The 23998-nt window shown below is 34.2% G+C and overlaps 1 protein-coding gene across 4 annotated transcripts in view; it reads right to left on the bottom strand.

The window, feature by feature from the left end:
• Positions 1-23998, bottom strand: part of haf (leucine-rich repeat and fibronectin type-III domain-containing protein hattifattener) — a 108343-nt gene that overhangs the window by 57843 nt on the left and 26502 nt on the right. For all 4 annotated transcript variants that reach the window (XM_068388316.1, XM_068388318.1, XM_068388317.1 and 1 more), the window contains exons 2-5: positions 21062-21452; positions 20400-20615; positions 19872-20046; positions 17637-17812 (exon numbers count right to left, since the gene is read on the bottom strand). In XM_068388316.1, coding sequence (XP_068244417.1) covers positions 17637-17812; positions 19872-20046; positions 20400-20615; positions 21062-21451 — 957 coding nt within the window. In that variant the 5' untranslated portion in view covers position 21452. The remainder of the gene's footprint in view (positions 1-17636; positions 17813-19871; positions 20047-20399; positions 20616-21061; positions 21453-23998) is intronic.

The following is a 23998-nucleotide window of genomic DNA, read 5'->3' as shown; positions in this document are numbered from 1 at the left end:
CATTTAATATGATAATAATAATAATAATAATAATAATAATAATAATAATAATAATAATAATAATAATAATAATAATAATAATAATAATAATGATAATTATTATTATTATTATTATTATTATTATTATTATTATTATTATTATTATGACGAAAATTAGGATTTATATCATATTGCTTCTCAGGTTTACACAGAGGAAATATATTTAGAGTTAACAATTACAGACACTATATATAAACAAACACATGAGTTGACGTGGATGTTCAGAAACATACTCTCTCGATAACCACAGAACTAAATCATATATCCAAATAACAGACTTCCCAAAACTTGAATTCACGAAAAAATTGGTCCATGTGGTCAGTACCTTTCTCTTCCCATTTGGCTACGTCGACAAGGAGGTGATGGGAAGAAAGATATTTCGTATGTCTTGCCCTTTGGTCCCTACCTCTCCTTGCTCTGATTCCCTTCTCTATCTGGTCTTCCTTTACCAGAATCCAAAGACATTTTTTTTAATGCAATCGTAAACGCAACGCCTCCTAAAGCAAAAAATGTGAAAAGCATTAAAATCTCATCCCTCTGTGGTCGAACAGTTGTGGTTAAACCTTTGTGTTGGGCACGGTCTATGTATAATCGTGATGTTGGGTAAGGATATGATGATATTCGAAACCATGTTGTTACGGTCGAATCTGAATGCGACCCTTACGCGTAGTTTTATACGAAACTCAATGATGCATAGCACAAAGAGATAAAGCTTACATTCTGAGAAATCTATTTAATCCTAATCACAAGAAGTTCATTCTATGATGGCCAGTTTTTTTTTTTTTTATAATTTCTTCCTTCGTTATCTCTCGAGCACATTGTCTCCTTAATCAAAAATGCCGTTTCAGTCTCTTTGTTGTTTTCAACAACAGTCTTTCTCTTCAAAAGCTCCCCAACCGTGCCTTTATTTGCTGGTTCTTACCAAGTAAACAACGGTACAGTAACTCTCTTGTTGGACTTGTCCCCTGAAGCATCCAACATAGCTATCCCGGTGGGGTGACCTGGATCTGCCCCTAGCGGAATAAGTCGTTAGGAGCAGTGTCCTAGGAACGCCTTTTGCTTTGCTCTCGCCTTGTCCAGGGGCACCTAGCGGAGACTCCAGCCGACGGGATTATGGTCAGCGGGGCGTGTCTCAGGCTGCATAGAGCACGCTGACGGAGATGAATGGCTTTAGAGAAACGGCCATTTTACCAAATTATATTCCAGGTGGTGATATACCTCTCTCTCTCTCTCTCTCTCTCTCTCTCTCTCTCTCTCTCTCTCTCTCTCTCTCTCTCTCTCTCTCTCTCACACACACATTAAATTTAGTCACTGAGTATATATTTATAATAATAATTGGGTTTATTGTTTCAAGGCACGTTTCATTCAGCTAGTCGTCTCTCTTTCATATCTTGAAAAACAAATCGAAATAATTCGTAGATCTAGCCAAAGAGTAGATAATACTATATATCTATACCTAAATAAAATATTACTCGGAAAATTATGTCTTGATAATATTATTAAAGAAAGGATTCACTAAAGCTTGTAACTAAACTGAGAACAGCCGCCCTAAATTAGCAGTCTCCTAACTCTTAACATGAAAAAATTGGGTATCCACGTGTTTGACTCTCATTCTGTAGATGAAATCAAAAGCAGACCCTGGCCCTATAATGCAAGCAGATATATTTCATGTACATGATACTCACCAGTCTTTAAGAAAATTAATATTTGTTGTTATTTTTTTATTGAATTTCCAAACAGGGTAAACGCTCCCTTTCTTCTTGTAAGCTTTTATCCAGATGGTCTGCCAAAATGGTTACTTGGGTTCAGGTGTTCATGACTTATGCTAACTTTGACATTTTCTTTTCTCCTTTGTCTCGCTGTTATCGTGGAGACTTTTACGTTCCCATTCGTGAAATTTATTAACGGCCTGCCAAAATGGCGAATAGGATACCCCAAGATCTACACATATTTTTTTTTAGACTTTGGGATACCTCATCTTCTGTTACAATAACGACATCTGTTCCACATGATAGGCCTACCTGTCATTAGCCCCACTTCATTTTTGTGAAACGTACCGTACTGATTCTATTTATGTGCTAAACTTTATTAAATCGCCTTTAAAACACCACACATTTGGAAATTTTTAATGCATATATAGAGCGCTTTGGCAAACCTTTTTGCATGTGTTCACGATTGTAAAAGTGCTGTACATTCACATGTAATCATCTTGCCTTTATTGTCGAAATATTTACTTGTCGACCAAAAAATCATATTTACATCACGTTCAAAATTACTATTTTTTTTTTCTTCAAAAATCATGACAAATGAAAAGACTCACTTATTTCTCAATTTAGCCATCTTTTAGTATACGACGATATAGACAAAAAGTTCACAAAATCGGGTCCATGTAAATGAAAATTATCGTTATTAACAAAAAGGAATAAAAAAGGCAAAAGTGAAAGAAAGTAAAAGAGGTAAGTTAAGTACATTTCCCTTTTCCTGACCTTCTGTATCATAATGTAAAGGTCGCAGCTGCGGTCGTGAATGAGCTCTTGAAAATTTAATTCTTTTTCTCGGTCGACTTAGCACCATAGTTTTTATTTTTAATTTTGTTTTGTCATTATGGTAACTTTTTAGACATTGTTCTTTCACTTGACCAGAAAATAAATTTGTGGCAAATAAAAGCGCAAGTAATAACAATAATAATACTAATAATAATAATAATAATAATAATAATTAAACAAGAGAACAATAAAAAATAACCCAAATAAAGGTTGGATATCCGAATGACTTTTCTACGCATGAAGATCTGCTATGGTGGCTCCTACGTGATTGTAACAAATATGAAAATTGAACCAAGTCCTATAACCTAGGGACATAAAAACATTAATAACAACCTATAGTCTACCTTTATTTGTAAAAACGTTCCGCATTTTGCATCGAACACGGATATTACACAAGTTTTTTTTTTTTTTTTTTTTTTTTTTTTTTTTTTTTTTTTTAAGTGGTGAAGTGCTTACTGGGAAAAAGAAATTTCTTTGGCGCTCGGCCAAAAGAAAAAGTTCTGAGAATCACATGGTCGCTGTTCCCGTTAGCTATTAGCAGAAATTGGTACTTGACGCCCTTCTCTTTCATAATTCGCCGTCATTTGATGAAAGGGAGATTCGGTCCGGCGGGCTTCTATGGTTATAGTGGCGTTACGGGAGGTGTGAGGACTATCCATGTGTGGCTGAAGAATACAAGGGGGGAAAAAAGGAAGAAAAGAACAACTGCAGGATCCGCATAAGATGGGATACGACAGTGATGTAGCCACAGTTAATACATATTGTTTTATCTTTTTTTTTTTTTTTTTTTTTTTTTTTTTTTTTGGTTCAGAGCTTTGAGTGAAATGACGTTTTCTACGAAAGACAAGGATTACCTAATATACACGAAGTGCCAAAACATGTTTAATACCACCATTATTTAAATATAAACGTAAATGAGTGTGTATATATGACAGTAATTGCTTAATTTCTACATTTTTTCCATATCCACCAACAATAACATGGTTATTTAGATGAACTTTTTTGGAAATTATTGTTGTTTGGGAACACCCAGACACCCTGAAAAAGTGTCCGTCTAAAATAATTCCCACTTCGCGTAGACGACTTTTCATGCAAAATTTAGTTTATTAGGGAATTCTGTATTGACAAACTTTTTCAGGCTGTCTGAGTGTTTCCAATCAACAATAATTTCCAAACATTTTCATTTCGAATAACCTGGTTAATGTTTGTTGATATGATAAAAAAAACTGTAGAAATTAAGTAAATCACTTGTATATACAGGCACTCAATTATTTTTATATTTGATTATGGTGGTGTTAAACATGTTACTGTGCTTCTTGCAATAAGGCAATCACTATATATCGTATGAAACTTAGTTCTACTCAGAACTTTGAAAATGATATAGAAATTCTATAACTCACCAACAAGGAGATAGAGAAATGACATCAAACTCCCACATAATTCTCATTTTTTCTTGGCAGGATTGCTTATCATTCAAGCCCGTCAATACCAGCCAGCATCTTCAGATTCCATCACATTCATCTCCATCCGCTAGGGTTGATAACCCGTACGTCATCAGACCGTATTGACTTTGTCATAGAATTCCGTAAGCGTGGTCACCTCTCTCTCTCTCCTGTTCCGGGAGACCCCCATGGGGCAGTTCAGTGCCCTCCTGAGCCATCAACCCCCTCTTAACCCCACCCATATCTCAACCCCTCCTTGGATACCCTCTAACCCCGCCAGTAAGTATTCCCTTAGGATGGCAGGTATCGTCCACGATTGGAAGGTCTAATTGTTATTCAAGATCAGGTAATCTTCTTTTTCCTTTGGCGCAAGGATGTGAGAAACCAGATGTAAAGGAACTTGTTGAGAATAATAAGTGTGAACAAATTCACTTTGTATGTTTTGAGGAGATCAAACAATTAATAAATGGAAGAAAAGTCCTGGTTAATTCATAAATATATAGAATATTTTCTAATACTGATGAGAAAATATATAACTTCTTAGGGCTTATCAGTTACTATTCAAATCTATTTATTATCAGATTCCGAAGGGCAAAATTTCAATAGAACCTCTCATGTCCAATAAGAAATGTCGTAGGAATGCTGAAAAGTGTAAAATATCTACTGCATATGTTAGAGAAGGAAGACATATTACTGGCCCGAAAACATTTAAGCGAGGCAGAAATAGAAGTATCATCTGCTCAAAAAAGGGCTATTTCAAGGGTGAATTTTTCTCTATTAATATTAAGTGTTTACTAAAGTGTCCAGAAGCCCTCTGCTAAGAAACGTCCAGGACATTTAAAGGTTTGAAGGTTTAAAGGTCACTCATGAATGGCAGAGGCAAGGGACAGTGACAGTGCCCTAGCAATCAGGACAATGCCCTAAAGACTGACCATATATTTATATGATCAGCGCCCAAGCCTCCTCTCCACCCAAGCTAGGACCAGGGAGGGCCAGGCAGTTGCTGCTGATGACTCAGCAGATAGACCTATAGGCACTCCCAAACCCCCCAACCTTAGCTCACAAGGATGGTAAGGTTGCAGACACTTATGGCACTAACGAGTCTGAGCGGGACTCGAACCCCCGACTGGCAAACACCAAGCACAGACGTTACCAATCAGGCCACAGCAACCTCTTACAATAGACCAGTGAAAACGTATATTGAAGAAGAAGAAGAATTGTAAGAAGAGGTTTCCAAATCTATTCCAAAGATAACCGCCATGATAAAAGCGCCGTTCTCCTATAGTACACCGGAAACGGAATAAATTCCCTCCCACCTGATAAATATGTCCTTTTCTACGAGGAATGTCATTATCGCCTTTCACTTAAGTCTGTAATTAAGTGTTTGGAAGAATGTGGGTCTGGATATCAGGCCTTGGGTGTCTTTCGTTTCTACGATTTGCTCTACTTTCCCTCGATGTCTCCGTGGATAATCACCAAAGCTTGTTTCTCCCACTATCGGAAACTCCTGGTTAGGTTTACTTGTATGAGGTGTGAAGATTGTTTACCATGCCTCGGTTGGAAAGTAACGTTATATTCTATATATATCCCAATGAATTTTAGAAAAAAAAAGAAAATAATCAAATTTTTAATTTGTAGATTTAAAACTTCCTGAATTTCCCATGGAGAAATTGTTTATCATGGCCAACTTTAACTTTTGTTTATCTTGATGTACTTACAAACCGTTACATTATTTACTGGTTCTCATTGTGGATTATAAACAATGATCCAGTTTAAATAATATTTTATTCGTTTTAAGAACTATGCGTAAATAAAACTTTATATTTACAATCTTTGTTCCTGTCTTGATGAACAGAAATAAAGGATAGAAAGTCATTCATTTGTTAATGACAGGCATTCTAACGTCACCTGTGACAATACTGATAATCTTGATCCAGTTCGGCTGTTTCCTTTAGTTATGCTCAAATGCTTGAAAAAAAAAAATAAGTATCAATTAAGAATTGATAGACAGACAAAGCAGGAAAAATATTTCGTTCAATTATCATTTGCCCCCTGGTCTGACTCGTGGATTAACTGTTCCTCAAACTCCAATTAACTGATCTTAATCAAACATTCTCCTGCTTTTGCGTTATGAACACATTACACTTTTCACTTCGCTCAAGATTTCACAGTTAGATGAAATAGAAAAAAATTCATTTGCTTATTAATTACATACTTTCTAGCTATAATTTTGTGCTAATCTACAGTATTTTCTGTCACAAAATCTCACATGTTTCTTGTTCGAGAATTTATATTATGACTTAAAGAAAAAATTGCACGAAATCCTGCATTTCTCGTGCACGTACAGTCTTCCTGGTGTTACTTATGAGTAAGATTAGTCAGCATGCTCCGAGTAAACCACTTTATTTTGTTTAGTTTCATGGATCTCCGTCAATGTTAAACTGAACAAAAGAATAAAATAACTAGTTTATGGGATATTAGCTAACTCCCGAGAGTAAATTTCTATAATTACCATCAGTTGAAACAGCAGAGCCTATTACTAAGTAAATAAATAACACCCCATTTAAGATGCTACACAGTTATTGACTAGTGTAGGAACTCCTGTGTTACACCCCTCGATTTGGTGATCGCAGCGGCCGTGTGGACGCCAAGAAAGAGCTTTCATTCCGTAAACATCTCACGATCGTTAGCGAAGTTGTTTTTCCCGAATCTCTCCATCGCCTCCACTCCCTCTTCCATCCATTGTCCGCGTGGGACCGTTCGAAGCCAGGGGCATGATCCAAAGAACGGTGCCTCTTTCCTCACCAAATGATGTACTAACATTCTTTCGGAGATTAAGAGATGGAAGTTGAACAGCCGCCCCTCTTACGACACAGTTCATAACTCGATGGATAATTTAGTTTAGCCTGCCTTGAAAGCTAGTTCCTTTCAGAAGTCATTCGTTCATTGTTAAATAGATAGATATTTGTTCCTTTTTTTCTATTTACTTTTACTTGCATGAATAACTCGAGCAACTATAATTATAGTTCACTTCCATATTTAATTCGTCTTCCTGCTAAAATCATGTCTTTGTATTAGGTAATATTGCTACGTTATTGTTTTATTTCGAGCATTTTTATGCATAAGTTTTCTGGAGGGATCATTCCAGAAATTGTAAATTTCTATGGGGATATCCTCTCAATATTATCGTGTCTTTTGGTTTAAAATGAAACCAAATCGGATTTTTTTTTGTTACCTTCCCGAAAACTAACTGGATAAGTTACCCAATATTTTGACAAAGGAATATCAGTAATATTTAAAAGTTACTGAGTACTTTATTTTGATTTAATAAAAACAAAGACAAAATTAGAATGCATCTTTTAAATCTACTTATATGCTTTTATGAATTGGATGGCATGATTAGAGCCTGCGTTATATCAGCCAACGTTCTGTAATCAGTGGTAGCTTATGTAAATATCTTCATATAATAACCTTGGTGTAAGAATACCCTCAAATCTTCGCTGATTCGTATCCCTTGTGGTTTCGACATCTTCCTTGTGCTTTGTCGTCTATAATGTAGGAACCAGCTACTTGTAATACTAAACACGGTAAAAATAGCCAGACTTTGGGTACTCGCACATCTTCCCAGCAGTACGTGGAAGTCTTAATAATAAAGTATGTCCGAGTAATTTTTAACCTTTTGTCTTTGCTGTCTAGTTGATACGAATTTAAGACGCAAGCACTTCGAGTTGCTATTGCAATAACAAAACGAGCACCCCATCAGACTATTTCAAACATTTTTGAACAACTTTGGTGGTTCATAAAAGTTATGTAAAGTTCTTAATACTAATTAAAACAAATTCGTGGGATGTAATATGATATAATTTATACATTAATTTATTCAAATGTGATGAAGGGAATTAAAAATATTTCATTGTGTCGTCATTGACTGTGATATAATGGGCTAAATCAGCCTGCAAACCTCTTGTCTTACCTTATTGGGATTGACCTTGACATTGGCCGTCCATATAGTACACCAAAATCTGGTTTATGTATTTTATGTAGATGCATATAACAAGGTTACATCTATTGCCATTCCATTTGGGTTTGTATATCAATTGACAGAATCATTACAAGTGTCACAATTACTTGTAACGAAGAGAGATAAATATACCACATTATCCTAATAAGACACCTGTATATTTTCTAGATTTCTACCCTGGAAACTACTATTGAAGATATGCCTGGTGATCTTATACGTATTCCATAACATTAAATGGAAAGAGCCAAAGATAAAGCGTGATGAAGATGAAATATAGTAAAAAATTATTCAAAGTGAAAATGGAAGGCTTGAATAGTTCGGGTAAAATTAGCTTATGATATGTCACTACATTATTGACATCTTTCGTGGCACAGGACGAATTTTTGCAATTAAGCCTTTCGAAAAGCTAGGACGCTATTAGTGAATTCTAAGGATTTTATCTTGTTACTTTCACAGTTGTGATCTTGCTAAACTGCTATTTGTTGTGAATAACTATAGTTTCCAGTTTTTTTTTTATACCACAGGTTAATTACCCCGAGGTTCTACACACAACCTCAAAGAATAAAGCAAAATCAGAGCCCATAAATCACTACATGATCGTTATTATAAATTACAGTAGTAATGAATAAAACATAAACCGATTAACTCATCTTAACAATAATGATAATAACTCATAAACTCAAACTCGGCTGATCCTTTACCTTAAAAACGCTAATAGTTACCATATGATGATTAAAGTTCGCATATTCCATGGATGTCTTCGCTAACCAGCACTCAATTACGTTAGATGAGCTACTATTAAAACAGCCACTGAATGAAGAACAAATCTATAATCTTGAAGCTCAGAGTACATCATTAAACTAACTGCATATGCACACCATTGTCTGTTTTGTTTTCATGTGAGCCTCCAAGTGAAGCATTACACTGTATGTACTTACATAGATACTCCTTTCATAGCCACAACATATGGTAAGTGGCAACTCGGTAGTGTTCTTTAGATGGGTTTGTTTTGCCCTGTTTCTTTTTTTTTTTTTATTTAAAAAAGACTTTTCATTCGAAAACTTTTCGCAATTTGTTTATGTGCCATCACATTCTTACTCGATAAATAAGTTTTCAATTACATGCACTATTGGACAAGGCTCTTCTAAGCTCTTTTTTGCGGATGTAAGTGAAGTGTTTCCCTTATAACGCTTTACTTGTATATTTCATTACCTATATATTTTTACGGTTTGAGATATTTATGCACTTCGCATTCTTTCATGTTTTTGCCGAGTGTTTCACAATATACATAAATAGTTACAGTTCAAACTATTTATCATTATTTCATTGTCAACTTTCTTTATTCTATAGAGGTCTCTTCAATATGTGCAATATTAACTGATCTTTGAAACGATTTTCCGTATTTCTATTCTTGTTTTTGCCTTTCTGTATACTGAAAATAATTCTTCATAAGTATAGAGTCTTAATTCTCTCTAACTACCTCTGACCAGATGATATTCTGTAGATGATAGAAAGTTCAATGTTTGAAAAGTCAAATACAAAAAAAAAAAAAAAAAAAAATTGTAATACGTCAACGCGTCCGTAGCAACATTCATTTCTATTAGCATCCAAGGATACTGTTGACAGGTCTAACGGGCACCTGTAATACCAAAACTGTAATCGAACTTTTATGTCCATCTATAAAAACGGCTGTCTCCACTTCACCCGTTGCAGAGCTGCAATATAACAAGTTTTTTGTCTAACCATAGTTTATTATCTGTTATGACGAGGACTGGACACCAACATTATAAACACTATTACCTCGTAATTACTATGAGGTATAATTACGCTCCATTCATTTCTTTGATGTAGCAACATATGCAGATAATTATCTCCTTTCATTATTTATCTAAAAAAAAATAACAAAAAAACGTTCGGGTCAAATAACACGTGTTCCAAATTTATTCGCTTTATAGTCATAAAGATTTAAATATTGTCTTCGAAGAAAAAAACTCCAAGCAATTTTCCTTAATTGAACCGTCCGTCTTGACGGTCAGCACAGTTGTTTTGAACGCGGAAGAGAATGTCTCGGAGGAGTAAAAAAATAATTATTTGCGATAGCCACGAGAAATCCATCCTCCGGAAACGAGGGATGTTGGAACGTGGGAAATTTGAGGGCACTATGGGAAAAGTTTTAGCCTCACTTCCGAAAATTAAAGTTTTAGGAGTCACGACCAGGGATTTACTGTTAACAGAGGAGAAGGAGGATCATAAATACCAACGGACCTTACGATGGGAAGAAATTCCTGGGAATTGTGAGCGAGAGAGAGAGAGAGAGAGAGAGAGAGAGAGAGAGAGAGAGAGAGAGAGAGAGAGGAACGAAAATAATGATTAATTTTAGTACATCTCGACGACAAGGCTCTCATGTTGATAAAAGCTTGAGAACAGGTGTTCTAAGAGAAGTCGAAGATGATAAGCAACATGTATAAAAGCCTGTTAAGATTATTTTATAGTAAGACACAACAGAAATATTCATATTCTATCTAAAAGTGTTAATATACTAATTAATTTTCTGTACAGTCTAACATAACAGACTAAGTAGATCTAGTGCTAAAAAGCCATAAAGACACTGCACCTAAATAAACTGGTAATTATTATCGGAAATCCATTCAGTAAGAATAGAGAACATTTAATCTATTGAGTGAGAATTTTCTCTGAATTCTAAAGCAAAGATAATTTGTTGTTTGCAGTATCCTAACATCGAGAAAGCTGAAGCTGAATTTACGCTAAATTGTATTCGACACCTGCAAGTCTGTGATTACCCGGATGGCATATATAATATGATACATGAACTAACGGTCACCAGATTTCTGTCGTACCGAATATGGAACTTTTTATATTATTCTGATTTGACGTACATACACATATATGTATATATATGTGTGTGTGTGTCAAAAAATATATAGTTCTTGTTTTTTTTCGTGACTTGATGCACATTTCATAGTGGTTAAGTGTTAGTTGTAGTTTTTACTCATGCACAAACATACACACAAAAATACATATAGGTGTACTCACATACACTTCCACACACACACACATACACACGCATACACACACACACATATATATATATATATATATATATATATATATATATATATATATATATATATATATATATATATATATACTGTATATATATATATATATATATACATATATATATATATATATATATATATATATATATATATATATATATATATATACATATATATATATATATATATATATATATATATATATATATATATATATATATATATATATGTGTGTGTGTATCTGTGTGTCTATGTATTTGTGTTTGTGTGCGAATGCATGTATAAACGTGTGTGTGAATAATATACACGCATATATGTCTATACCCAAGAGGCAACGAAACACCCAAGTCGGTTTTAACATGCAATAATGGACTGTAAAAGAGATTTAGCAAAATTCCCTAAAATTGAACACATGAACGATGCTGCAACCAATCACCGTTGTCTCCTGGGCCTCGCCATCCTCCGACGGGATGAGCGAGAGGGAGACAATGTACGAAGACAAATCACTGTCTTAATGATGAGGTGTGACCACATCCTCTCCTCTCTTCCAAGACGTCTATGGAAGGTTTCCGGAAACGGGATTCGGAAGTGGTTTGTGTTCATAATCATCTGTCTTCTGCTGGGTTTTTTCGCATCAATTCGCGAAAGTCTATTGTGAGATTATATATTTCAGGGAGATAAGATCGAAATAAGTAATTTTTACAATAAGACTTTTGATTTTTGAGTCAAATGTTTTGTATTTGGTAAAATTATAAATGATATTGCTTATGCTATTCATTACCGTAATAAAAGGTGACATATCTTAATTTCATAGATATTCGAATCATCAGAGAGTATTGCATGTAATGTGATATTTGCATATGCATATGCTTTGTATTTTGTAAAATTATAAATAGTATTACTCATATTATTTATTACTATGATACATAGGATATATCTTAATTTCATATGTATTTGAAATTTAAGAGTATTGGATGCAATGTGATTTTAAAACACCATGCAAGTTCTAAAGGAGTCTAGCCCTCCCCGGAAGAATTCTTGCAGTAATTCTTGCAATAATCTAACCCCGTTACATTGTCATGTGGTAGAAGGTGACAGCAAAAAAATCTGCAGAGCGGCAACAGCCGTGACCTGTTTCAGCCGAATGCTTAATATCGGTCTTTAGTTGCTGCATATGAAATTAAAATCTGCTTAGCCTCAGATCCTTGAACTCCTCTAATCTCTTATGCATAACTGTCTTTTGTTAACAGATATGATGTAATGATGTAATTATCCCTGAATGAATTAGAAGGATATAGCCAAGAAGATTATAATCCATGCAAAGGTTTCCAATGTATATCTATGATATAAGATGTTTTTCTTTCCCAAAAATTGTCTTTCCAAAATGGCAGCATAATGAGAACTAGTAGCTAAAACTGCCTAAATTGTTCTTAACAAAATAACTAACCAAAATGCATAGATGCTTGGTGTTTCTCAACTCAAACTTGACTAATTCTAAACCTTAATTATATCGGTTATAACCTTCCACTGGATTGTGAGAATTACAAGAGTGCGAATGTTTTATTCCATTTCAAAATACCGACCTCGCCTTAAACTATTGCATAATTTTTAACACTATGTTAAAATTACCAAAAGCTGATACTTGCATAATACAATAGTTTATTTCTTCGTAAAATATAAAGTTTGGTGCTTATTTTGTCTATCAAGAAGATAAAACCAAAATAGGGTTTTAATTCAAGAAAAAAGATCGAGTCATTCATAAATAATAAAACCAACCTAATAGCTGAGAAACTTTGAAGGTTTAGCGGAGAAGCTAAATTCCTGCACGTATTCATGTTTTAAAACAAAAGGATGATGGGTGAAAAGACTACGGGAAAAATTAAAAAAATACACCTCTACTTATATGCGCAAACCTTTCGTATCAGTTTTCCCTTTAAAATCCCCCTTCACAATAACACAGTAGTAATCATGAAACTGAAGACATGTTTACAAGGTTGGAATTATTTGTTTTCCAGTGGTTTTTTTTTTTTTTTTTTTTTTTTTTTTTTTTTTTTTTTTTTAGTAATTTGGTAAAACATTGAGATGAGAGCTAATAACAAAGTCTTTTTAAAGCTGATTAGACATAATTGGGTCTCTTTGCCTTGCTTTAAAGGTCAGGGTACGTTAAGGGGAAACACATAGATGATAGACATTAACCAAAGTGTGCAAGCAAGTAAATAATTTACAATTTCCATAGTCCTTGGTCAGGTTGATGTGGGGTGTGTGTTCCACGGGAACTCAAACACACCTGGTCAGGTCGAACCCTGACCCCTGAGCTAAGTTAGGTTTTAGAAGTTGAGGTTAGGATACATTACATTTCACTCGTTTTAGCATTTCCTCATGTAGCTGTGCTTTTTCATTGTTGTTAAACTTCTGGTCTTGTGTAATGGGTTAGCCAACCTTTTTGGGTAGTTTTTAGGATTTTCCTCTTATACGAGTGCATACTATTAGGCAAATCTTTATCTATAAAATCTGATAAAATTTTTCATCAGTTGTCGAGTTAAACTATCGATTATAACTGCATAATTAAACATTGATGGCATTGTTCTGGTATCATTAGTTTCGGTCATCATATTTCCTGGTGAATAACAGTTGAGTACTATGTGTAAACAACATAATTAATATAGGGAGCAGTAAATAGGACTGAACTGCCCTTGGAAGTTTTAAATCATGATTAATAGTATTGTTTTGTTGTTTTTGTTGTTGTTGTTGTTGTTGTTGTTGTTAACTAAATTGCAACCCCTTATTAAAACGAAATTATACGAAGCCCTAGGACTTTAAAGGGAGAAAGTAGACTAACACGGAAAAACATGAATAATATTTACTATATAATACAAATAAAAGTGAATAGAAAACAAAATAAAAGCATTAAATAGCTCTGCGTAATTTAAAGCAAAAATATTTTCCAAAAAATAATTATCTATTAAAAGGAATTACTATGGACATCAATATGTGTGCCAACATAAATATTGAAAACCATCTTCCAATTAGAATATGAACTTAAGGTTTCAACTCCAATATCAAACTCATGTTTATTAAGTCAAACGATTTCGGTCACCTTTTCCGCAAATTGTGACACCGTCCGGACGGTATAGCGTGTCGCATGCGTGCGTGCCTTTCTCTTTATCGAAACCGGAAAATACAATTGAATGCGAGAAAAACGGACCTCTGGCGGCGGAAGTCTTCGGCAAAAAGACTTGCAAGTTGACACAACTGAGTACTTCCGGTCAGGATGTTAAAGGGAGGATTTTCTTCCAAAGGTATTTACGCAACTTAACGGTGAGCATAGTTTGCAGTTATTTGTTTATTTTTTTTTTTTTTTATCTCAGATTACTTGTCCTTCCCAGTCAGACATTTACTTGAGGATGAAACAAAAGGCAACAATATGAAGCATCAGACTTTTAAATTTTAATGAACAGTCACCAACATTGATAGATTTATAATGTTTTTCATTTATGTACCATAAGCGTTCATATGTAAATGAATTCATAACTCGTCCTGTTTTGTTCAAGTTAAATGAAAGCTGTGGAAAAGGGTTTCACGGACAATGTACTAAAAAGTCTTAATGTCAATGTCACGCTGGGACGTAAATAGTGATCCTTTCTCAACCGTTATTTCAGCCTGAAATTATCAGAGGTGATGAAATTGTACGGCGTTCACGGACGTGAGAAGTTCAGTTTTCATAATTTACATAGTCTCTCTCTCTCTCTCTCTCTCTCTCTCTCTCTCTCTCTCTCTCTCTCTCTCTCTCTCTCTCTCTCTCTCTCTCTCTGTCATGCACGTATGCATACATAACATTGAAATTACTTGCGCTGTTTCATTAACGTCAGTTGACTTTACTGTTTCACGAACGTTCCTCTTTTATAGGGATAGAGATTTCTTCTTCTGCCTCCTCGTCATCAACTTCTCCCATCGACGTCAATCAGCTTTATTGAAGTCTCTCTCTCTCTCTCTCTCTCTCTCTCTCTCTCTCTCTCTCTCTCTCTCTCTTTCAAGCTGCTGTGAATCCCTGCTGTTCCAGCCAAGCCTCTCAGTGCACAAAGGACACAGATTGACGACCACTCCCAAAAATTACAGGTTGCGTAAATTAAAAAGATGGTAACAAAAAGACAATAAGTGTCTTCTCAGAAGCTCTGTTCAAAGATGATAGTACTGATCGTTCACATGGGTGATAACTCATTGCTTTAATTTATGGTTAATATATGAATACAACAGGTTAACAGATAGAGAATGAATAGTTCTACTTTTTATTCTTCCACTACTCCGCATGCTTTGATTCGCTTGCCCAGAACAGCGCGATGAACAAACATGTAGAAGTATTGGAATAGAGACCCAAGTTATGTGAGAAGTAAGAGTTTTCTTTCATGTATAGTATACCATGATTTGTTTCTGTGCAATGATAACATGAATAGCAAACGTGTAGATTAGCTGGAACTGAAATAGAGGATAGTATCCTTTCTCTTAAGTTATTACAGTGGATAGGAGGCCAGATGCATCGATAATCATAAGACTTTGATTAGAATTAAATAAAAATACAAATAAAATGCAGCAAAAGATACTGATTACATTCCATTTTTCTTTATCTTTCTAATTCCTTGTTATGAATTATATTGAATTATGAAGACAATCAGTGTTTTTAGAAAATTGATGACAGGCATCTGCACTAACACACACACACACACACACACACACACACATATATATATATATATATATATATATATATATATATATATATATATATATATATATATATATATATATATACTGTATATATATATATATATATATATATATATATATATATATATATATATATATATATATACTGTATATATATATATATATACTGTATATATATATATATATATATATATATATATATATATATATATATATATATATATATATATACTGTATTTATATATATATGTGTGTGTGTGCGCGCGTGTGTGTGTGCGTCTGTTTGTGCATGTATATATATCATTGAGAGAGAAAGGATATCACAATAGAGTAAGACAGACTAAAAGAAAAAAGAACGTTAATTACAGGAGAGAACAGTAGAAGGCAACGCCCTCTTCCTTCTCCCAGATGTCCGCGAACCATTTCTTCTTATTTTTGTTGTTGCCTCTCCCATCCTGGTACTACACCCGGCTAATCATTCGTGAGAGAGTAACTTTAATGAGCGCACGGTCACTTCCGCTTATTCTTTGCTGTTATTTCACTCACACATAAACAAACTCGCATACACAAGTTTACTCACAAACAAGAAAGGTTTAATAAAGCTCTGGTGAATGATTGAAAGTAAGATAGAGCCTCGTAGTAAGATGCAATTACTATTTTTTTTCACGTATTATATAAATCAAATTTATCCAATTACAGTTTTGTTAGAGTCAAGGCTGACTCATTTGGGGGGGGGGGGGTGATATTTTACCTTTTAATAATAATATAACTTTCCTAGAATATTCAGAAAATGACAATGAAAAGTAAAAATGTTGAGGAAGCCATTCTCTTAGGTAATCTTTATATAAAGAGTTATTGGAAGCTATAATCTTGCAATGCAGTAAAAAGTTGGAGGACATTATTTGAAAGACGAGAGAAGGGAAAAAAATTGTAAAGCCAATATTAGCTGCGATTTACGAATCTGAAAGTTTCCTTATCCTGGACTGGCAGCCTAAAGTTTAGGTAAATCAGATCCACTTTTGGCCAGCAGCTTTCCAGGACACGATAATAAGAATTCAACCTCACTGCAAGAGACTCAAAGATTGAAAGTAAAAGTACTTCTCATTTATCTTGTTAGTATTACTATTGGCCGTGATTTAAATCTCAGATACTTACCTCTGGCTGCATTAGTTGATGTACTGATCAATATCAGTATAATGAGTTTCTCTATTGCTACATGAGAACAATTTGAAAAACACTCATGAGATATGATGACGAAATACTTTCAACGTCCCGTCATGCAATTCAGTAACTTTCAACATGATTAGATAAAATCTTTTTAGAATGCTTTAAATCTTATTTGTCGCACACCATGAAATTTGCAGTAATATCATAGGGGAAATTTATTTTGAAAATACGATAACTGGTCTTACCCTTTCTCTTCATCATTATTATGATTATTATCATCATTATAATTATTATCATTAACATGGTTATGATACTCCTCTAAACATGTTTCATTATCATGTTAAGTATTCTGCTACCTGTAAGATTATATGTATACTAAAATGAGGTATTAGAATATATCCATTTCTCACAGTAAAGTCTCCAATCGATGTATTTTCCCTTCGCAAACACTCGTGTCCAATTTCTTTAAATCACGATGGATACAACTTGAGATCAATAAGTGCTTATCTTTAAAGTAAATCTTGAGAGAGAGAGAGAGAGAGAGAGAGAGAGAGAGAGAGAGAGAGAGAGAGAGAGAGAGAGAGAGAGAGAGAGAGAGAGAATTTATGGCTTTACTTACCCTAAGCTCCGACAGGGTGTTGAGGGCCTCCGTTGGGAAGTCCGTGATGTGGTTGTTGAGAAGAGAGAGAGAACTGAGGGTGTCATTAACACCCTCGAAGTTGTTCGCATCAAGTCGCTGGAGGCTGTTCCTCTCCATGTTGAGGGCCGTCAGGGAGTGCAGGTTCTTCAGGGATCCTGTTAGGTGATATTCAGCCGGTTAATGAGAGCCTTTCTAGTTACTTTAATTTATGTTTTTTTCTGTTACTTTCAAACGTATGGTTCTTTTTAGTATATAATCTCAATGACTTAATGAGTTTCATCAATCAATCCTATTGTATAGCTTGAAACATTCCATGGGAAAAACCGTCGATTTTACGAAGCAGTGGAAAAAAATTTACTATTAATCATATTACAAGTATATGAAATCAATTCGCTTTTGTATATATCATCAAGTCATCCCAGTTGTTGGACTTCAATCGAAAGATTAAAAAATAATGAGACTTCTCTAATGTTTCTACTAAAACTTAAAAATATGTTTTATTGGGAGAATTCATTAATCAAATTTTCTTAATTATTAATTTTCCTATCTAATAAATTATGCAAAGTAGCTTACTTGAAACCGAAAAGGATAATCTGTCAATACTAATAGAAAATACACAAAAAGAAGAGTCGAATCCAAAAATGGAATTTTAAGAGCTCTCAACTGATTATCCAAGTTCATTAGCTAATATACAAAACACTTGTTTAGAAAATAAAGAAACAAGCAATTCATTCATAAGCAAGGGCTTATTACTTAAAACGACCATTGCATTCCATTTTCTGGTGAAAATCCAGTCAAAGTTCCCTTTTATTCAGAGAAATTGACACTGAATTACCAGATACCAGTCCAGTTCGTCATGGAAGCAGAGACGCCTTCGGAAGGGTTCGAGACTTTGGCTTACGAGGATCTCCGCAGGATAGCCATCGGCTTTCTGTTTAAATCCTTTTACATAGCGAAGCAGGTTGTTGGTATATACTTCATTCGATTTGCCCTCGAGGAAATAGGTCTTTGGATCCCAGTGGAGCATATGGAAATTCTGTGGAAATTCATCGCTGTGTTGTAGCAGCCAATGGCCTCTATCCAGTGAAATGATCGTTAATTCCTTCCATTGGTTTCGGCAGAAGATTGCGCCATTAGCACTAGTGGAAACGGACCATGGTTGATGATATCAAGCTGACGGAATTTATGTTTCATACTTTTCCTTATTCCAGACTGGAAGTGTGATACACTAATGGCGTTCTATCATTTCTGTAAACTTGTCTTGTTAATGAATTAAGCACTGAAATCTGTGAATTTGTTATTGCTCGTGAAAGGGATTTTTCTTTAAGGCGAAAGATACTTCGAAAAGAATAAAGTTATGACATAGATGGTTACCGTTTTATATATATATTTCCCCTTTGAAATTATAATCTAAAATCAGTGTGATCGTTCTGTATGTTTACGACCTAAACTATCCTATTATTGTTTCATATTTTTTTTTCTAAATATGATTTATTTAAATTTTGTATTGTGGCGTTACTTTTTATAACAAGACTACATTGTTGAGGCGATCGAAATAAAAAAAAAACCATATGTCTGTCTGCATCTTGATAATGAAAATGACTAAAGATGAAGGAAAATTGGCTTTTAGCCCGATTTTCTGAAAGGTTGTTTGCTCTACCTGGAAAAGGAAGGGACACTATTAGGCCAATTTCTCCTTACGTAATCTTTTGCCTGTTCCTGTAACGGTCTCTCTTTTCAAGGCAAGAGATTATCTTTGGATGGGGAAACTTCGTTGGGTCGGGAAGGTTCCCTAACTTGGAAAATATAACCCTAACCTTAAATTAAATTGTCAAAGTTATTAGTTACTTCCACACTATCGTTGTTTACTTGGTGAACTCTAAGCAAAAAGAATATAATGAAATTTTAAAAAGCTGACTCAAAACGATAAATGATTATATTCATTTATAAGAAATATAATAAAATTAAATCTTAAATTAAATAACTTTCGATATAACAGGGGTTAACTTCAGGATATTATGAAGGAAATTGTTTTCCAAAGCACTCCTGTCTCCCAAATATTACAAATGCATAGTTTTATGACTTCTCTCTCCTGCCAGCATTTGAGATAAAGTAAACACCGCGCCAAACTAATTGTATGTTGTCCAAATGAGTTTATAACCATCCAATGGCTGGTCAGCACTGCGTTTCATGTTACGTGCGGCCAAGACTTACCTGGCTGGAGTTCCCCGATCTCGTTCTGGGCAACATCGAGGAAGGCAAGAACTGGTAGGTTGAGGATTGCCGTTGGAATGCTTCGAAGTTTGGTTCCTTTCAAGTTCAAATTCTTAAGAGTTCGTTCGATGCCAAGAAACGCACCAAAGGAGAGGGACAGATCGTTATCAGCCAACTGAAAAACCGAATAATATATTAAATTTAGGACTACAATTCTCCTCATTCAATCTCTTTAGCTGCAGACTCTGAAATTTATTTATAATCAAGAATTGTGAAAAATAACATTGATGCTAATTGTGAGTTTCTTAGCCACAGATAGTTGAAATTTATAATAAAGGCACAAAATATTTCGAGTTTTACTGAAATTAACGAAAAGAATTATGAAGCTACGAAGCAATTTGAAATGGATCCGTGAAAATTGGAATTCAACACAACTGAGTAATGTGACATAAACATAAATATCAAATTCTTGTCACATGTCAGTTGCCCATTCAGCTACATATTAGTCTACCTGTATAACAGACCCACCTTCAGGGTAGCTAGCCTGGACCCCTTAAAGGCCTCTTCGGGGACCGAGGTAATTTGGTTTCCTGAGAGATCTAATAGGACAAGTCTTCTCAGTTTAGAAATTGCCCCCGATGGGACACTCGACAGTTTGTTGTCCTGAAGGTTGAGGTTCTTCAGGGAATTCTCAAGGCCCCTGAAGGCGTTGTCGCTTATGTTGTAGATGTCGCAGGAGGAAAACTGCGAAGGGGGAAGAAGGCGGTTAAGAAATACAGGGAAACTCATCAGATGATAACGTTGATTTTTTGCGGTACATAGATGATACGTTTATAATTCACTGAGATACCTATATTATTAACGCCAAGAACAATCACAATTGAAGTCGCACTTAAAATGTTAATCATTGTAATCTGCCATGTATTATGCATGTTAAGGAATGAGCTCCACTTAAACATTCTGCTTCTTTGTCATTATAAGAAATTTGAGTTTTAACAGTTCCTAGTCTCTCTCTCTCTCTCTCTCTCTCTCTCTCTCTCTCTCTCTCTCTCTCTCTCTCTCTCTCTCTCTCTTTATAAAGTTTTTTGTACTGGCAAACTAGAATTTTCTATAAAAAGAGTTCAAGAATAAGTTACAAAATCTTGGACCTTACTATCAGTAGAAATAATAATTTTGATAACATCTCTTACCTGAATGTTTTCCACTTTGAGACCGTCAAAGGTTCGGTCGTTAAGGACGTTAATCCTCGTATTGTTAACGTAAAGGAGATCTAGAGGGACGCTGTTGGCCCTTTGGTGCAAGACAGTCATGAGCAACGTGAAGTTAACGGACGTGCATTGGATCGAGAGCTCGTTCTGCATATTATAGGCGCAGAGACACGACGCGTTTAAATCCGTGACTTCCCTAGGCCAAGGGCACTGCGCTCTGACGACGGTGGTGCCCAGGAGTATGAATACTAAGTATTGCATGGCTCTGCAGTTTCTGCTGGGGATGCTTCTGTTGTTGGTGCTACTGGCCATGTTGCTTCCTTTCGGGGGGAAATGGGATTTCGTCGTTCGACTTCTCAGTATCGAAGTCATTCTGAAAATATAAGAAGTAAGGAAATGTAACGATGGTGTTGTACTCATATTAGTTATTTAATAAACTAACAAAAGATTCAATGAAAAGTAAGCCCTTTTAAACTGATTTTAGAATTATATCAAATCAACATGTTTTAAATTTGGAGATTGTCATTTCTAAAGAAGTCTAATCTAAATTCAGTGTAGAAAGTAATTCCAGGAATTGATTTGAATTAAGTGTCTTCTTCAAAGACCAAACATTTCCTTTGAAAAACTCGCAGTATCTCGCTTCCTGGTCTGATGAGTTCTCATTTACTGCTCTGCTTATTAGAATCTTTTTTGGATTTTAATCTTTCTCTTAATTGTTATAAACCGGCAGCGGAAATTTCTCTTGGAAATTGTAAAAAAAAAAAGAAAAACAAAAGTCACACTCAAAAATTGTGATATATCTGTAAAAGTTTCTCAGAAAATTATGAAGTTTCTGAAGTTCGAATTTCCTGCGCTTTTTCAATTCAATATGAATTGTTCCTTCTTGCAGGAAGGACCCAAATAGCGAAAAAAACAAAAATAATCCCCAAAATAAAGGATTATTTAAGGATTGTCACCAGAATATTTTTGCAGAAGCAAGTAGTAACGGAAATGGTTAAATAAGTAATTATTTGTAAATGTTCTCATGGAAAAAGTGGAGCTCGGAAAAACTTAATATCAAAGTCATTTCTAAATTAATTAATATTACACACACTTTTTATCACTAAGGATAAGAATTTTTCCATTAGAAATATGAATGATTAAAAAAAAAAAAAAAAAAAAAGCGACCTTAGCTGGTTTCCCGTCACTTCCCCCAGACAAACAAAAATCACCTCCAAAAAACTCTATTTTCCACCATCAAACCGTCATTGCTTTCTCTTTTCGTAGGGAAAGAAGAAGAAGAAGAAGAAGAAGAGAAGAGATTTTCTGGGAACGCACCCATCAGTCTCTTTCATCGTCCCATGACGGCCATGTGTCTCCCAGGTATATTTCTGGTTAACGTGATTTCAGGGTTAAGGTTCATTTTATCCAAGGAGGGCGGATTTGGAAAGACGCGTTCATAAACATGATCATTACTTTACTTTTGATACTATCCATAAACAAAACTACGACTATATGGGAAAAGGCCTGCTTATACATACATATATATATATATATATATATATATATATATATATATATATATATATATATATATATATATATGTATATATATATATGTATATATATGTATATATGTATATATATGTGTATATATATGAATGTATATATGTATATATGTATATACGTATATACGTATATATATATATATATATATATATATATATATATATATATATATATATATATATATATGTATATATATATACAGTATATATATGTATATATATACAGTATATATATGTATATATATACAGTATATATATATATATATATATATATATATATATATATATATATATATATATATATATATGTATATATATACAGTATATATATATATATATATATATATATATATATATATATATATATATATATATATATATGTATATATATACAGTATATATATATATATATATATATATATATATATATATATATATATATATATATATATATATATATATATATATATACATAAATTTGTCATGAACACACCTGACTATCTTGATTCAATTAGTGATTCAAATTATTTTTGATATTCGAATTTACTCGGCTTTCAAAATGAAAACCTAAATGGAAATTCCTTTTACAATAAATGCTTCTTCCTGGGCAAGGATACAAGTATAAGTCTGATCAGGTGCTCAACCAATGGGGCTATCAAGAGGGGTGTAAAATTACATTGACTTTACATATTCCTGTTGAATTCTGGTATTTGTACATGAACTCGGAATCCTCCCATCTCCAAGATGACATATCAAGAAATTTAGAAAAAGAAGACACTTAAACTGATCGAAAAATTATTTTGAGCATTCAGTATCCTTCAGCCTAAACATAATTTTTCGATGCTTTTCAGAAATTATCGTAAGACAGCAGGCGCTAAGGTGAAATTCGTAACCGCCCCTCTGTACCTAATCGTGGCACTTCCGTTTACCTTGGAAAGATGAATGTATGATATTTGAAGGATTTCCTCGCATCCTTCCGTTGGTTTTTCGACCGCTTTTCTCTGCCCTGTCTCTGGAACGGTCACCGTTTTCACCGCCTTTAACATTCAAATGTTCACGGTCTCCCCTCCCCATCCTTCTTTTCGTGCATCATGTTTCGGATTTCTTCTCCCGATGAAAATAAAACCCCTTTCCAAATTTGGCACTGTTCCATATTCTCTCCAAATCACGCTTTTCTTCAGTCTTTGTTCTATTATCTTTATTTTATGGATACACATTCTAAATGTCCTGGAGTCTCTCACAGTCCCCTTGTTTTTGTATAGTTTATCCTATTTGGATCTTTGCCTTGAATTCTAAATTAATTAAAAGAGTTGTCCACCAACCACACCTGCCATTATATATATATATATATATATATATATATATATATATA

This window comes from Palaemon carinicauda, chromosome 15, assembly GCF_036898095.1.
Source record: "Palaemon carinicauda isolate YSFRI2023 chromosome 15, ASM3689809v2, whole genome shotgun sequence".
Lineage (NCBI taxonomy): Eukaryota > Metazoa > Arthropoda > Malacostraca > Decapoda > Palaemonidae > Palaemon > Palaemon carinicauda.
This window is presented reverse-complemented; position numbering and strand designations above follow the sequence as displayed.